The sequence below is a fragment of the Sitophilus oryzae genome, unplaced genomic scaffold, assembly GCF_002938485.1.
Source record: "Sitophilus oryzae breed Bouriz unplaced genomic scaffold, Soryzae_2.0 scaffold_2008_pilon_pilon, whole genome shotgun sequence".
Lineage (NCBI taxonomy): Eukaryota > Metazoa > Arthropoda > Insecta > Coleoptera > Curculionidae > Sitophilus > Sitophilus oryzae.
In genome coordinates this window covers 1,391,555-1,408,584 of record NW_022146734.1, presented here as the reverse complement: position 1 = coordinate 1,408,584, position 17,030 = coordinate 1,391,555, and the positions used below count along the sequence as shown (strand labels likewise).

At 30.6% G+C, this 17,030-nt stretch overlaps 1 protein-coding gene across 1 annotated transcript; it reads right to left on the bottom strand.

Annotated features, from left to right (window-relative positions):
- Positions 1-6,382: 6,382 nt before the first annotated feature.
- Positions 6,383-16,740, bottom strand: LOC115884013. Its single transcript, XM_030902449.1, has 4 exons — positions 16,428-16,740; positions 9,570-9,749; positions 7,902-8,069; positions 6,383-6,621 (listed from the first exon to the last, which is right to left on the bottom strand). The coding sequence occupies exons 1-4, from the start codon at positions 16,626-16,628 to the stop codon at positions 6,442-6,444; spliced, it is 729 nt and encodes a 242-aa protein (XP_030758309.1). The 5' UTR covers positions 16,629-16,740; the 3' UTR covers positions 6,383-6,441.
- Positions 16,741-17,030: the final 290 nt, after the last annotated feature.

The window sequence follows — 17,030 nt, the reverse complement described above, 5'->3', positions numbered from 1 at the left end:
ATTTTTAAATACGAGCGATATTTCGCTCGAGTTATCACTCGGTTATTGCAATCGCTTGATACTCGAGTACTCGATTATTGAAATTAATCGGTTTTTCCCATCACTAAAAATAATGTTTTAGGAAATTTTGCTCACAAAATTATTACACAGGGTGTTTCAAAGATAAAAAACGTTATGGGAATTTGAAAATGTATAATCAGGATTAACCATTTTGGAACAAGCAAAAAGTTTTATGAAGAATGTATTTTTCTCAAAATATCAATAATAAAAAAGTGTTTCCTCTTGTAAAGACGATCCGGTTACTTATACTGTAATTAAGGAAATATTGTACATTAAGGAACACCATGTATATTTAAATAATTATTTGAAACTCTACAGCCTGTTTAGTAGTAACAAACAGTAGTCATTTTTTGGATGTCTTATGACGAAATCATATATTCTTTGGCTGGGCATAATATATTGAAAAAGTGCATTAAGAACTCCGAGAAGCGCAGGTATACCAACCAAACATAAAAAAGAAGTAATAATTTAATTAAAACTAACACTCAGAAGAACGGTAGATTTGTGAAAATATTTTCTGTAGATATTATATGTAAATAGACAAAAAAAATAGTTTACATGATATTTACAGTGAAACTGTGTCTTGTTAGAATATGATTGAACTGTTTCTAAAATAAAGTGAAATCTTGTTATAATGCTTCTTTCATTATCGGTCTATACAGGGTGTCCCAGAAATAAGTGCAAATATTTAAACTGGTAGTATATTTCGGCCTCAGAAACACGCCTATGAGGTATTTTTTGCGAAAAGAAAATTTGGCATTTTTTTTAGTTTTAAGTCAAAAAACATAATTTCTTGATAATATGGCAACATAGGTAGTAGCTTAAATTTACATGAAAGAAAATTCAGAAAAGATCCAGTGGTTCTCAAAATTTTAGCAAAAAATCAGTTTTTTTTTGTAAATTTTTCAAAGTAAAATAACTCGATTATTTTGGACTTATTTGGAAAACGGTAAAGAGAAAAAATGTCTCTTTTCACCAGATCTACCACCCCTTAAAATACTTGCACTTATTTCTGGGACACTTTTCATGGCCCCAAATGGCCGGAAAATCAGTTTTTCAAAATGTCTGTCAACATAAATATGCAATATACTAATTATCTGAAGCTTAGCTAATTGCCTACAAAAATGGTCCTTATCATTTTTTACGTGGAATTAGTAGCTTTCGAGATATTCCGCCTCGAAGATCCCTGAATTTTATCTCCAAGTTTTAACGGCTCCGGATATTTCATAAGCGTATCATTGATTGATAAAACAATTTGTTTAATATCTCCAAAAATCATATACCTATGGGTATTTAGCCACTGCAAGAAAATCTACAAAATAAAATAGTTATTTTTGTAAACACTGTTGCGTTAATCCAATGTAATCGCAAAACATTTTCCGATGACGTCATCAATAATATCGACATTGACATTAAAGTCTATAAATCTGACTAAATGAAATTTTGGCAAAAATGTTTAAATTTGTTGTATAGTTTAAGATACCGAGCAGCTCTTCATTTTACTTTATAGAGCAAATGATTGTAACATATTTTATTTAGATTAAAGCTGCAAAAATTAGTTTAAACCGAATTTTATTATCGCTATGTTGGTCACATTGTTCCGTGTTCAGCAATGTTGTCCTTTATTATTTAACAATTATCCTAATGTCAATCATTATTTTGTATCATATCGTGTTGTTGAATCTTTATGAGCAATTCTTGTTTTTTGCCTATTTTCGCAGTCTTTTTTTAAAAATTGCACTTTTAAGCACAAACAGTTCTTTTAAGAACTAAATTTTCGAGTTTTTGTATTGCATTTCTTGAAATTGTGTGTTGAAAATATGCCGAAGCATTTAAACAGTCGAAGCAAAGAGCTTGTAACTTCCCTGAAACAATTTGAACGAGAACGTGACAATAAAGGTCCTTTATTATTACCCTTGACTGCAGTCAGAGAAGTAAGTTTGATAGATAAGCACATTATACCACTTTCAAAGTTAGTTTTTATTAAATTCTGTGATTATTAGTTTATGCATTAATAGAACCCTCTTACTTGTTATTACCGCACTTATGGCGTTGTAATAATCTAAGAGAGCTGACTACATAAAAAACCTTATCATCGTTACATGGCTAATTTTTTGTGTGAAGTATCCTTTTGTGCAGCCATTATGAAATAGTCATGTCTGCCAGCGCGATCCCGGGGCTTAAAGCGGGGGCGGCCAATCGAAAGGGTGAAATTTTGACACTAAAAATATTATAAGATACATGAGTTATAATTGCGAAAATAGCTTTTATTTATTATTAAGAAACGTGGAAAATTGTTGGCAGACATTTTTCTAGTCACTAAAATGCCGACAGACAACGCGAAAGAGGCATGGAATTTTAAAAATTATTAAAAAATGAAATTTGAAGAATGAAAAAAATTATGGCATATTTGCATGCCGATTGGTGAAATGTTATATTTACTTATTTTAAAAGCCGTATGCCAAAGGGCAGACAAAAAGATCGTGGCTCAATCAGCTGCAAACAGTTATCAAAAGCGCCATATTACTCTAGCGCTTTATTCAGGGAACGCTGGCCGCCTCATCCGTTTAAGTATAAATAAATCATATAATATACGATTATATTATAAATATATTTTTTTATTATTTCAATAACGATTTTTTTGTCTGCCTTTTGCATACGGCTTTTTAAATTAATTAACAATAAACATGACATTCCACCAACCGACATGCATGTATACGATGATTTTCTTTTGTCAAAAATATATGCCTCTTTCGCGTTGTCTGTCGGCATTTCAGCCACGAGAAAAATGTCTGTCAACAATTTTACACGTTTCCTAATAATAAATAAAAGCTATTTGGCAATTATAACTCGCGTACCTAATAATATTTTTAGTGTCAAAATTTCTCCGTTTCGATTGGCCGCCCCCGCTTTAAGCCCCGGGATCGCGCTGGCAGACATGACTATTTCGCAATGGCTACACAAAAGGATACTTCACACAAAAAATTAGCCATGTAACTGATAAGGTTTTTTATGTAGCCAGCTCTCGGTCTATAACGGCACCGGAAATTTCATAAGTGTATCATTGATTGATAAAACAAATTGTTTAATAACTCGGCTAAAATTTAATATTTACTATTTTTTGATGTTTCAAAGTCCATTTAAAAGAGTGAATCAACAGCTATCACATTTTGGAACTTGTTTGAATTTTGTCATGTTTTATGATAATAAAAGAACCCGGCAAACAAACATTCCTTAACCCAAAAATTTTCAGATTATCAATCAAGAAAAACAGGGTCGAAACCAAACCAATCAAAACTCATTGGTACAACTAAATATACCAGCAAAATTTCATGGTGCGCGGGGAAGAATAGAAAAATCGGTTTCAATAGGTTGTAAGAAATACTTGTGCGATATTTGTTACGTTCCTGTTAACTTTGCTAAGTCTGTAATTCAAAGTAAAATTTAATAGGTGTTCTATGGAAGGCGCAGGTATTTCATGAAATGACTAGGTAAAGTATGTACAGGGTGGACCATTTTGGTTGTTTCTATAGGGTATCTAGAAAACCGTGAGAAATATTCAAATTTTGATACTGCAGTCTCGGGTTCTTTTTTTGAAAAAATCACAATGGCGCAAACGGATCGTGGCTATCTTGATCGGTTTCGAAACTACAGGGGGATTCTCAAATTTTGTACTTTTTGAAGATGGTCGATAGTTTGTTTATTTCAGCAACTACGCAAAAATGAATTAAACATTCTAAAGGCACTTTTCTGTGTAGAATGCAGTGGAGTAGTCAGACTTTTTTCGAGAAAAATATTTTTTTAGATATTAACTATACTTTTGTTTTTTTAAATAGAACCCCCTGTATATTTTTAAATTTCCTGATTCAGCTTGGCATAGGCTTCTCGAAAATATATAACAGATTTATTTTCACTATTAACTTTAATATTCCAATTTATTTAAAGATATCGATTTTCCTCTTGGTAGGTCATCCAAGTATTAAAGGAAACAATCGAATATCTACTTTCAAATTAATCCATGTATAGTAATTAATTAATAAAATAATAAAATTAAAATAAAAACAATACGAAGCAAATAAAAAGTGTGACAGAAACAAAAGAACATATTTTAATATAACCTCAACAGGTTATTTCAATCGGGCTTCTCAGTTAACATAAAAAAATAAAAACACAATGACTACATTAAATGTTCAAACTTAATATTTAATATATTGATTTTCTTCATCTTCTTTCTGATAATTTCTCGGACGCGGTTTTTGAAAAGATCCAAAATTTGATTAAACTATCTTCTAACCTTTTAAAAATGGCTGGGTTTGGTTGCTCGTGCTCAGGATACCGGTCACAATATAAATCAGCTGCCATTTGATTATGTTTGTTAGACTCAATATAACTTTCTAACATATTATGTTTCTCAAAATTTTCAAATTTACTCATTTTTTATTTTTTAAAATACACACATTTCAATCTGTTGAAATGAAATGTCACGCATCCAATCAAAGGTATGTTCCGATCATCATAACAGCCGTTTACTTTGTTACTCGGCGCGGCCTACTACTAACTGGATATTTAAAAAAAATTAAATGTTGAGGTTAATAGTGAAAATAAATATAGAGTGTTATATATTTTCGAGAAGTCCATGGCAAGCTAAATCAGAAAATTTAAAAATATACAGGGGGTTCTGTTTAAAAAAACATAAGTATAATTTTAAATAGATTTCCAAAAAAGTCTGACTACGCCACTGCATTCTACACAGAAAAGTGCCTTTAGAATGTATAATTCATTTTTCCGTCGTTGCTGAAATAACCAAACTATCAAACATTTTCAAAAAGTACAAAATTTGAGAAGTAGTAGCTGTACCCTGTAGCTTCGAAGCCGATCAAGATAGCCACGATCCGTTTGCGCCATAATAATTTTTTCAAAAAAAGAACCCGAGACTGCAGTATCAAAATTTGAATATTTCTAACGGTTTCCTAGATACCCTATAGAAACAACCAAAATAGTCCACTCTGTACATAAAAACATTTAAATTTCATACATAAAATACTGAAATGGTTAGTCACTTTATAGAATACCTAGGTTTTATACAGCCGCCTTATTGATATACTTTGCCGGTAACATATATAGGGTGTTTCAAAAAACATGTGCCATCTCTCGTAGACAGATTCTACACGTAAAAATTAGATTTACTTTTCATATCAACATAGGTCCAATTCTGCTTTGTTTCGTAGCTACAGAGTGTTAAAATCTTAATATATTTTCGATTTGATATAATTTTCTTTAAGTACTTTTAGCGCTTCGAATGAAATTTTGAAGGTAAAAGTTACTATAAATGTCTTAAAGCTAAAAAAGTGTCAACATATTCACCAGAGACGTGCATGTCACCAGGGATGTGCATGTGCGTTGTCACAGGAATATTTTTCTGAAAAAAGCATGCACGCCACACCCTTTCTTCTGTTGTTAACTAAATAATGTAAGCAGTTTAATGCCGATTAAGTGTTGATCGAAAAGTCTAATAGCAACCTTTAAAAAAAGTTAATACCATTAACTTGCGAAAGTTTTAAATAAGTACTCATTGATTCCTCATAAAAAAATATGAAAAAAAATCCTATAAACATGGGTATGGAAATGCATAGTTTTAGAATTACAGGATGTTAAAACTTTTTAAAATTAGTTTTTCTGTAATAATTATCTTAAATACCATTATTTTTTTTTATTTGAAATGGCTGTAGGTTTGACTATTAGTAAAAATATTATCATAAAATGTTATCATAAATTAGACAAAATATATAATTTAATAATTTTATTTTAATTTTATTAATTGTGATTAATAAAATTGCGTCTATATCACCAAGGATGCCGAATTCGACAAAATATCAAGAGATAACTTTTAATTGGCATTAAACGGCCTACATAATTTTGATATCAAAAGAAAACAAGTCAATGGCGCACATGTTTTTCCTGAAAAATATTCCAGTGATAACCCTAAAATAATTAATTAAATTTAGTTTAATTAATTAAATTTGATTTAATTAACTTTTTTAACATTAAAATATGTACCTAACACTTATAGTAACTTTTACCCTGAAAATTTCATTAGAATCACTAAAAGTTTCAAAATACTTTTAGTGAAAGATTATTAAGACTTTAACACCCTGTAGCTATGAAACCAAGCAGAATCGGACCTATGTTGATATGGAAAATAAATTTTATTTTTACGTGGGGAATCTCCCCACCAGAGATGGCACATGTTTTTTGAAACACCCTGTATAAATAAAACACATACGGTAAAATGAAATATATATATATATATTTTACATTCGATATATTATATAAGTAGATGAAAATGACAAAATGTAGACTTACAAGTTGATAAATAACATGTTAGCTTTTATTGTTTTTAAAATATAAAAACGACAGCTCGTATAATTTTGGATCAGAGTTATAACACGTTAAGACAACGTCTTTAAACCAGTGACAAAGATGTTTCAGTTTGGAGCGATTCGTCACGGCTATAAACGCTCCCTTTTCCATGGAATGTTGATGGGAGTCAAACAAAGTCACCTAAAAATATTCATAAATTACTAAAAATATCGTACCTCGTAAACTTCGGCAGCATATTCTGCACATAAAAATAAGTAAAAAAGTTCGTCTAAATGTATGTCCTAAAATGCTTAGTTTCGGAGATACATAGGTATGTGTGTAGAAGCTTCATTTATATTTCGATTTTTTCCAAATAATATCAGAACTAACGTCAATATTTGATGGAAAATTGGCGGCTGGGAGTTTCTTGACACGAGAAATTTGATTTTGATGTCAATATGACTCCGACTTGTAGAGGTCGCCACCTACATATTTTAAACTCAAGTTGTTTGAAAAGTAATAACTTTTCGTCCGTACCTGTATAAAACTACTGAATAAAAAAATATACATTTACAAAGTTTTTTTGCGTAAAAAAAGATCTCTTGGTAAAAATCGTTGAAATGGTTTTCGAGATATTTGGAATTGAAATTATCAATACCCTGTCATTATTGACATAAATTAAACATGTTGACTAAATAGTTATTAAACTGAAATCGTAAATTTGAAATGTTTTTGTGTCGAAAGTTCAACAGTAACTGTTTTATCACCATTTTTTCGAAGAAAAATTTATGATTAATTTAAAAAAATTATAAGTTCTCAAATTTATCATTTCTCAACATGTTTATTTTTTGTCAATAATGACATGTATTGACTGTTTCCATTTTAAATATCTTGAGAACGGTTGCGCCTGGCGATTTTTACCAAGAGACATTTTTTACGTAAAAAATCACGGAAATATATATTTTTTCACTCAGTAGTTTTATACAGACACGGACGAAAAGTTATTACTCTTCAAGCCAGTGAAAAAATATGTAGGTGGCGCCCTCTACAAGTAGTAGTCATATTCACATCAAAATCAAATTTCTTATGTAAAAAAACTCCCAGAAACCAATTTTTATTGAAATATTGGTGTTACTTCAGAAATTATATAGAAAAAATCGAAAAAAAAATGAAACTTCTACACCCTGTATCTCCGAAAGTAAGCATTTTAGAACATACATTTATACGAACTTTTTTACTTATTTTTATCTGCAGAATATGCTGGCAAAGTTTTCGACAAAGTTCGATACAGTTCGGATTACCCTGTATATTTGAAATTGACAGAAAAAGATTTTTAAAACAAACATTTAAAATGTACAAGGTGTTACCATACATTAAAAAAGTGAAGTTAATTCTTTTTAACTTTTTGATCGTTTTTTGTTTATTTTTAATTCCCTTTGTGTCGGTTCAGGTAAAGTCTTACTGCAATAGGCAAGACTTACTGTCTGGGTTCTATGTTGAAACAGAAACAGGACTGTCCTTGAATCCGCTATGAGAATGACATACAGATCTCTGTCAGGTTTATTGTTTATCTTGAGCCATTCAAGATAATGCACTTTTATATTTTCACATAGGGACCTGGATAATCGTTGCATATAGATTGAACTTCTCTGAAACAAAATGAGAAATGTTTATTGCCACCTATATCTACTTATACTACCTATACATATTACAGGCCATGTATATGTTCACCGCAATATTAGTAAGTCTTTCCTTATAAACATAATAATACCTAATATAAAATATAACTATAGGCTTGGTGCATTTCAACCGATTTCTTAAATTCCGACGGTAGCGCTCGGTACGACCGAAATCAGAACTGTCCGACTAACTGTATTTCACGCCGTCCGCGTCCCGGTTATTGTTGGTGCTGATCAGCTGATCACATTGAAATAATATTGAAATCGTGGCTAGGTCGTAATATTTAAGTATTTTGGTTTTTACTAGTACTGTTATCGAAACTATAAAATTCTCAGGTAAGAAATGTGTATGATGTAACACTGTTTTTGGGTAGTTACATTTCCTAGTAACTTTACTCCTTGACAAATCCTTTGTTATTTTCCTGACACTTTATATGACCTTGTTCTCGCGTCCCGTGACCACTGACGTAGCTGTATAGTCGTGTTCTAAAACTAGGCAAAGTATAGTCGTAGCACTCGCTATAGTTTCACAGAGATGTATTTAGGGAAATATAAGTTCACAATAAAATAAAATAAAAAAAATTGATCATCGAGTAAAAGTTTGCTTAAAAACAGAATATTTTCACATTTCGTGTAAGTAACAATTTTTCTGTATCTGAAACACAATTTTTTGAATTATTACTACAACCAATAGCAGCACACAGTAAGGCCAGAGTAAGGTAAGGCGCTCATTCTTTGTCAAACCGTCTCTGTGCTGGGACGCAACGCTCGAACCTCGCAGGTCGACGGACGGAACTCAACTGAAACGCTCTGCAATCTGCCGATATTCGACAGATTGTAAAAACTAACAGAAAATATTTGGGAGAGTGCAACTACTCTTTTCCTTCTGCTATGGTCACATCATACAAAGGGCGTTGCGTTGAGTTAGTCGCGTTATGTCAATTTCAAATCATAATAAAATTGCCGAAAAACTGCAATAACAATAACACTAAATACAACTCTCCTGGAACAACATTTTACAGTTTCTCAGCTTTATCCCACAGATTTTATCAAAAGCAAAAATGAATTAAGGCAGTTTGACGAAACAAGTGAGTAAACAAAGTGGCCATTTCATAATTAAAAAAGTAAATAAGCATATATTTGAGGATAAAATATAATTTGATCAATATTAATGGTATACTTCTTTTTAATCAACTAGTGTTAATTTTATGAACGTCTTCTACAATTATAATTATATACCTTTAAAAACATTCGTAACAAACCACAATATAAACTCAGTTATGTCCCAACTAGCAAAGCCGTATTAGTATACTAGCAATATGCTAGCAGTAAATGTGCGCTATTTAATCTCGTGTATTTGTATAAGTCGGTATTTTAAGGAATTCCGCTATAGTGTTAGCACCGTCGGAGAAGGCCACAAGCCTATACAAAATTATATTTAAACATAAAAAATTAGAATTAAATTTTTACCCACTCAACCAAATTAAAAGTTTGGTCTTCTGTATATTTAAGTGCCTCTGGAACATTGAGATTTAAGTGTTTCAGTAATTTCTTCACCTTCAGTTCTTCATGAATCTTATTTCCTTCTAACATACTGGTAGCCAATAGGTAGATCAGTTTTTTGTTAGTCCCACATTCTGGTTCATTGATCTGAAAAAAAAATGAAATTTTAGAAGGCTTTAAATAGTGCAATTAAAAATATGCACTGTCGAACATAAAATTGGGGTCACCAAGTAATTTGCATTTATTTTAGAATTGAAATGGTCCATTTAGAAGAAATTACGTGCGCATCTCTGGGACAACGTGGAAAAACCTCAATATAATCAAAAGCATTTTCTGGGTTGGGAAAGAAGTTTCCAGAAATATATTCTGTAGTATACATACATATGGTCATGTCATTCTATTCAAAATGTCATTTTCTATCGAATAAAGTAAAAAAATACCGTGGGTGCCATTTAAAAATCAAAAGTTGTAGTCATTTCCGGTGAAACAGGAAATGACCAAAAACAATTGAATACGTCAATCAATCCTAATTTATGTCATATATTAACATACCAAACCTCGATTTTTTATCTGAAAAAATAAAATAGTTATAGGGGTGAGCCACTTTTGAAATGCACCCGGTATGCGTGCTCAAATAAGCACGCGATATAATAAATTATATATTGTATTCTTAGTGCAGAAAAATTAAATTATAGGTTTTGTATAATTACAAATGATTGTTAAACATAAAGGAAAATAATTATAGTATTTAAATTAATGCTCAATTTATAACGTGTCATTGTAATGATGATATTTTCTATCAATATATCTGTAGACCCAATTATCTTACATTCAAATATTGTCTATACCTTTGTGACCGGGTTCATTTCTCCAAATAACCATATATGTTGTATCGTGGACTGAGGTCGGCCTATACATTTAGTGTACAGGGTGGCTCGAATTCGACGCTCATCATTGGGATTTCGGAAACCGTAAGAGATACAGGATCGGTTAGATGGAGGCAAAGTTGCGCAATTTGATGCTCAATAAAATGCCGTATTGCATTTTGAAAAATTTTGAATACTTCCGAATATATTCGAAAAAAAAAACGGAATTTTCAATTTAGTTTTTTATTGTTTCCTGGCTTTATTTGTTAAGATAACTTAAAATGAAAAACACTTTTTTATTGCCACTTTTTCTGCTCTATAACACTATAAGTGATTAAATATTGACTCTGACGTTTCGGCTTCTGGCGACCATCATCAACTTAATTTTTTTAAATACGGACCTGATTTTTTTTGAATTTAATTAAATCCTTTCATCACTCCTAAACACTATATACAGGGTGCTACAAATACGAGGTACGAGTATTGGTATCTCGAAAACCGAAATAGATACGAAGATGGTTAAATTGGGGCAAAGTTGCATCTTGGGATATTCACCAAGATGCTATCAAAAATGTTTTAAAAATTTCAAGGATTGGTGAGTTTTTTGGAAAAAACGGATTTTTTTGAATATCAATTTTATTTTTTCCTGCCGTTATTTTTTAGAAAATCAAAAAATGAATTGCACATTCTCATAGCCACTCTATTAGGACTATCTGATAGTACTTTTAGATTTTCAAATTAGCTGATAATTTGTGAGATACAGAGGCTAACTTAATTTTTTTAAATACGGACCTGCATTTTTTAATTCAGATTTTGAAAGAACTCGGTCTCCTGAGTACAATAATATGACGCACTTTATACTTTTTTTTTTGTTTTGGGTACCTTAACAACAACAAAACTATTTCATTATTATTTAAAATAATTTCAAGTCCGACTCTGGTTTTTTAAATTATTTAATTTGATTATATTCATCGCAACAATATTGATCAGCGCTAATTAGCATTGAATAAGGTCATTAAAATAATCCAGGTCAGCAATTTAAAGATATTATTTTTAACTTTTTTTATTGTGAATTTGAAATCTCAGTGTTACGACCTAATAATATGCATAATATTCGTGGTTATTATAAATAAATCAACTTCTAACAAACTACTTTCTAATGCTTTACATGTTTGAAAGGGTTACCACCCTTCCTATTGCACAAATTTATTATTCGTTCAGTTTTATTTATAGCTCTTTGAACATATCTTCTTGATATACTTCCGAATGCATTTTGTTCTTTATACTTTATTGTAAATGTTGAAAAATATTAATTTGATTTGGTTTGAATTTTTAAAATTTTTGTTGAATTTGATTTTCCGTATTCAATGTTTTACCCCACGTCATTGTTAAGTTTGAAGGTTTATCAATATTGTAACGATTAATATATATTTAAAAAAAACAGAGCCAGACTTGAAATTAGTTTAAATAAATTGTGTTCAAATGTCCGAAACAAAAAAAAAGTATAAAGTGTGGCATATCATTGTACTCAGGAGACCGAGTTCTTTGAAAAACTGAAATAAAAAATGCAGGTCCGTATTTAAAAAAAAATAAGTCGGCCTCTGTATCTCACAAACTATCAGCTAATTTGAAAATCTAAAAATACCATCAGATAGTCCTAATAAAGTGGCTATGAGAATGTGTAATTAGTTTTTTGATTTTCGATAAAGTAACGACAGGAAAAAATAAAATTGATTTTCAAAAAAATCAGTTTTTTCCAAAAAACTCAGCAATCCTTGAAATTTTTGAAAGTTTTTTGATGGCATCTTGGCGAACATCCCAAGGCGCAACTTTGCCCCAATTTAACCATCCTCGTATCTATTACGGTTTCCGAGATACCAATGCTCGTACCTCGAATTTCTAGCACCCTGTATAGTCACTTTGATATTTGCCGATGTTTCATACAGAAAATTCCATCACCAGAATATTTTATGCAAAAAAATAAAAAATAATACAGCATTTCATTGAGCAATACGGCATTTTATTGAGCATCAAATTGCGCAACTTTGCCTCCATTTAACCGATCCTGTATCTCTTACGGTTTCCGAAATCCCAATGATGAGCGTCGAATTCGAGCCACCCTGTGCAGGCACCAGTGCTATCACAAATCGTTTAAAAAACGATTTAAATCAAAGATCAAAAATACATTTAATTTGGACAAATGACTTAAATCAAAGATACTTTTGTCAATAAGAAAATATTTAGAATGAAAATCTTTTTTAGATTTAGATCTTTTTTTGTGATTTAGATCTTTTTAGAAAGTATTTAAGATATTTTATGTTTTTAATGTATTTAAATCATCAAGATTTTTGGGTTGTATTATTATTATTTCTCTTTTATTGAAGTTCAAAACAGCATAGTTGGATTCTTTGGAATAATGATCAAGGTTTTTTTTGCCATGCTCTTTTACTTGTGAATTCCAGGCAGAGTACGGCACTCCTTTCATTTTATTTAATAAAATAAGTAGGGCTATTGACAAATTTAGCGTTTGATTTACATAACATATTCTCCTCAAATTTCCCAAAATATTGCTTCTGTTGCATGTCGGGCCCATTCGAGCAATGCCGTCTCTAATAGAACAGCCTTGGGGAGAGATTTATGATGTGACGCTAGTTAGATACTACCGATTAAATTACGGATAATTAAATATGTTGTAGAATACATGGAAAACATAATTATTCCTCAGATTTTTGGTTTGTATTTTAAAAATGAGATAATTTACATGAAATATACATAATATTCAATTAATAACTACAACATATACACCTATTTATAGTAATAAATACTTTGGCAAATAAACTATGAACCGTACAAATGCAGCAAATGTTTTACAATGTACAAATAATGTATAGGTACATAAGATAATGGGTAAAATGTAAAGATATTTTAAATTTTGATGTATTATTATTTGCATTCACAAAATTTATATGTATATTTTGCAAGTATCAATGTTCGAAAAATTATATTTACAAATAATACAATATTATCTAAAAAAAGGCGTCAGCGATGGCTATGAAATGAAGATCGCTGGCATTTTATATGTAAAATTATTCTAAAATTTTTGATTTTCTTGGGATTTTTAGGTTCGGGAAAAACGCTGATTTAAGTTTTCATTTGGGTTTTCATTATTTTTATTTGGTTTAAAAAAACGTTTCGGCTAACTATAGCCTTCATCAGTGTTGTTTCATATGAGAAAAATAGTGTCGAATATAATCCAAAAAATTACATATACAAAATAAGTCACACCTCATAATATTTACTGCAATTAATAAACTAATATAAACTTATCAAAAGATGACCACATATTTTTTAAAATTATTATTCTTAACACTAAAATTATCTACATTGACTATGGAGTACGCAGTAAACATTATGTGCGTGGTGTGAATATTTTATATGCAATTTTTTGGATTATATATTCGACACTATTTTTTTCATATGACACAACACTGATGAAGGCTATAATGTTAGCCGAAACGTTTTTTTTTTTTAAACCAAATAAAAATAATGAAAAACCAAATGAAAACTTAATCAGCGTTTTTCCCGAACCTAAATCCCAAGAAAATCAAAAAATTTAGAATATTTAGAAACAAGGTTCAAGAATATCCAATTTTCCAAGATTGTAAAATTCTAGTTAATTATTTTATGTGTACAGTTATTTAGGGAATGTCATCGATGTTCATTTCCAAGCCAACTAGACGCCGATTTTTTTCGATGATACGGTATAATTCTTACGTAAAATGTAAATAACATTAGACCAATTAAAACAAAGAAATATGAATTTCTTAGTATTTTTAGTAACACCTTTATTCTTAAAACTTAATTTTGTATTATGCAAATATACAAATTTTATTGTTATTTTATTCATATTGTATTCAGTCATCACTTAAATATTTGATATTAATTTGGTATTATAAATAATCAACACTATTCATTAAAAATTACTGAACAAATATATGTTATGCTTGACATACATTATATATTATCAAACAAAAACACATTCTTCTTTTAAACTGTATCATTCTTGTTTTTACAAAAATCTTTTTTAATTTTGAACTCAAAATAATAATCTTTTTCATGATCTTTAATACACATATTCTTTATTTTTCCCTAGATCATTATACCTGCTTACGTGTTTGAATCTATTGAAGCTGAACCAACAACACTTGAAGTGGAGATTCCACAATATGAATAAAATAAACATAATTGTCCAATTTTCTTTACTACCATCCTGGGAGAATATTATTTTTATATTTATTAAAGATATTTTCAATATAATTCTCTTGATTTATAACTCGTACCCACTTTTCTTGCTCTTCCGGACACTTTAGGCTGTCTAGCATAACTATCCTTTCCACCAGGAACACAACAAAGATGAGGCATAGCACCAAAAACACACTCCACTTAAGCTTTATTGATGAATTGTTAGAGTCTTAAAAAACACACACAAAAATCACGATAAATAAAAAAATTATGGGCACTTTTAGGTTAAAGCACTTAACAAAACGTGTAATATTTCGTGTTTTTTTATGAGAAACAGAGTGACCATCATAGTAACCATATATCTGGTAGTAGTTTAAGTCACTTAAACACCAAAATAATTAGTTTTTTGCACTAAAATAACAAATAATACCAAAAATCAACCGACAAAATATGAATACAGAATCTAATCCAATATCTAAGTATGTACAGCTGATGAAGTAAACAAAAGTCCGCCCGTGGGCTGATCTTTTATAGAAGGCATTGATTCGAGGTAATCACAATAAAAAATATTTTTAACGCAACGTAGGTTCCTTTATTTCATTTAAATTGTTTGTTATACAGTTGACCAAAATAAAATATTACCTCTTCAACTTTGTTGAACGAACTTGGGTTGTTACACTACAATATCTTAGGTTAACAACCACTTTGTTTATGCATAAGTTGACCAATTTGACCATTGTCAAATGTAATTTGTTGTGCTGTCTACACTACTACGTTATAGTACCTTAAAAGTAAGTCTTAATGTCCCCGAAATGTATTTTTGTAATTTAAAACTGGTTTGAATGAGGCAAAAGCCTAAGGTTCAGGAAATACAAAATAATAGGATGATAACTTAAGGTAGGTTGGCATTTGCCTGGTTTTGCATTGGTACCTGTTTAGTTTTAATTGAAAAGTAGATGCAGTTTTTCTTAAATTACTTAAAATGAGATTCGCCAAAATTGTTCAAATTTAGCACGTGTATTCATCATACACAGACTCGAGCACAGACCTTTAAGAAATCTATTTACAACTTCATTGTAAAATTAACAGGGGGCTAATATCTGGACAGTTTAAAATTTGCATGCAATTTTCTATGTTTTCAACGACAATGCACCCCTCGGTATATTTTACCATATTTAAAAACTACGGAATTGGGTCCGTTTCACTTTAGGGCTGTCAAAATTAACAAAACAAAAAAAAAACAAAACAATTTTACAAAAAAATGCGATTTTTTGTAAAATAAGCGAGAAAAATTTTTTAACGTCAAAAATATTTTTACGCTTTTTCATAGCTTTTCGTGCAATAGTTTACGCGCAATTTCGGCAGTATTAGTTTAGTTTGCTGTTGTTATATAGTTTCATTGCCCTAATTAACTCAAACTGTACATTTACTCTATACATTTATTACAAACAAATAAAGAAAATCAATGAATATCTAAAAATCGATCGGATATTTCGCGTGCAATCTATAAATACAAAAAAACTCACAACAAAGACTAACCAACGCAATCAAAACGGAAAAAAAACACATCACCACGGAATACTCTAATTAAAGTCTTTAAATTCAAATTCTACCAATAAAATTAATATCGTATGTTCATATCGTAGGATACTGGACGCACGAAAATCCGCAATTAAAATAATAATTTTTGTAAATTATGTATCTAAAATTTACCTACTAGAACTTTCGTGGCATGACACTTGGCGGCTATAAGTACCACAATTAACGTGCAAGCGTTGCTTCCATTCGTCTTGTTATGGACATTGTAATGGGACTGGGAGAATTTCGTTTCGAACCACATCACGCTAATAGTATCATCATAAACACTTTCCAGTTCGTATTGGGGAAAGAAGGGCAACTCTAGATTGCTGGAGACCATGATTGTATCATCTAAAATTTTGATTTGTACTGATGTGGGTAGATAGGTGAGTCTTGGAAATGTTCCTTATTATTCTGGCATATTTTGAAGGTGTCAGAACACTGACGTTGATAAGTGTGTTGTTTTTAGGTAAGGTTTTCTTACCTACACTAATAGTCTAGTCAAATTGTACTCAAAAAAGCCTATTGGGAGAAAGTTTTGGGGTAGTTCCGATTTCTTCTATTAATTACGTTTTTTGGGCTGCTCTATTCAAAATTAAAGTACCGGGTGACCAACTAAGGGTACGAACATAGTGGAGGCAGGTTTCTGCTTTCCGGCAACCAGCGCCGTCTCTGGGTACCTGTTCTTGACCACTCGCATTTTCAAATATCGCTCGCATCTCGCATCTCCTAAAAAGCCATA

Bases quoted from the DNA above. Each gene is read 5' to 3' on its own strand.
- LOC115884013 (XM_030902449.1), bottom strand. From the start codon at position 16,628: ATGGTCTCCAGCAATCTAGAGTTGCCCTTCTTTCCCCAATACGAACTG. The intron at 8,070-9,569 runs GTAAAAATTTAA...ATTTTGTTTCAG, and splicing joins CTTTTAATTTGGTTGAGTGG to AGAAGTTCAATCTATATGCA. The intron at 6,622-7,901 runs GTAAGTCTTGCC...GAATATTTTTAG, and splicing joins TTCAACATAGAACCCAGACA to GTGACTTTGTTTGACTCCCA.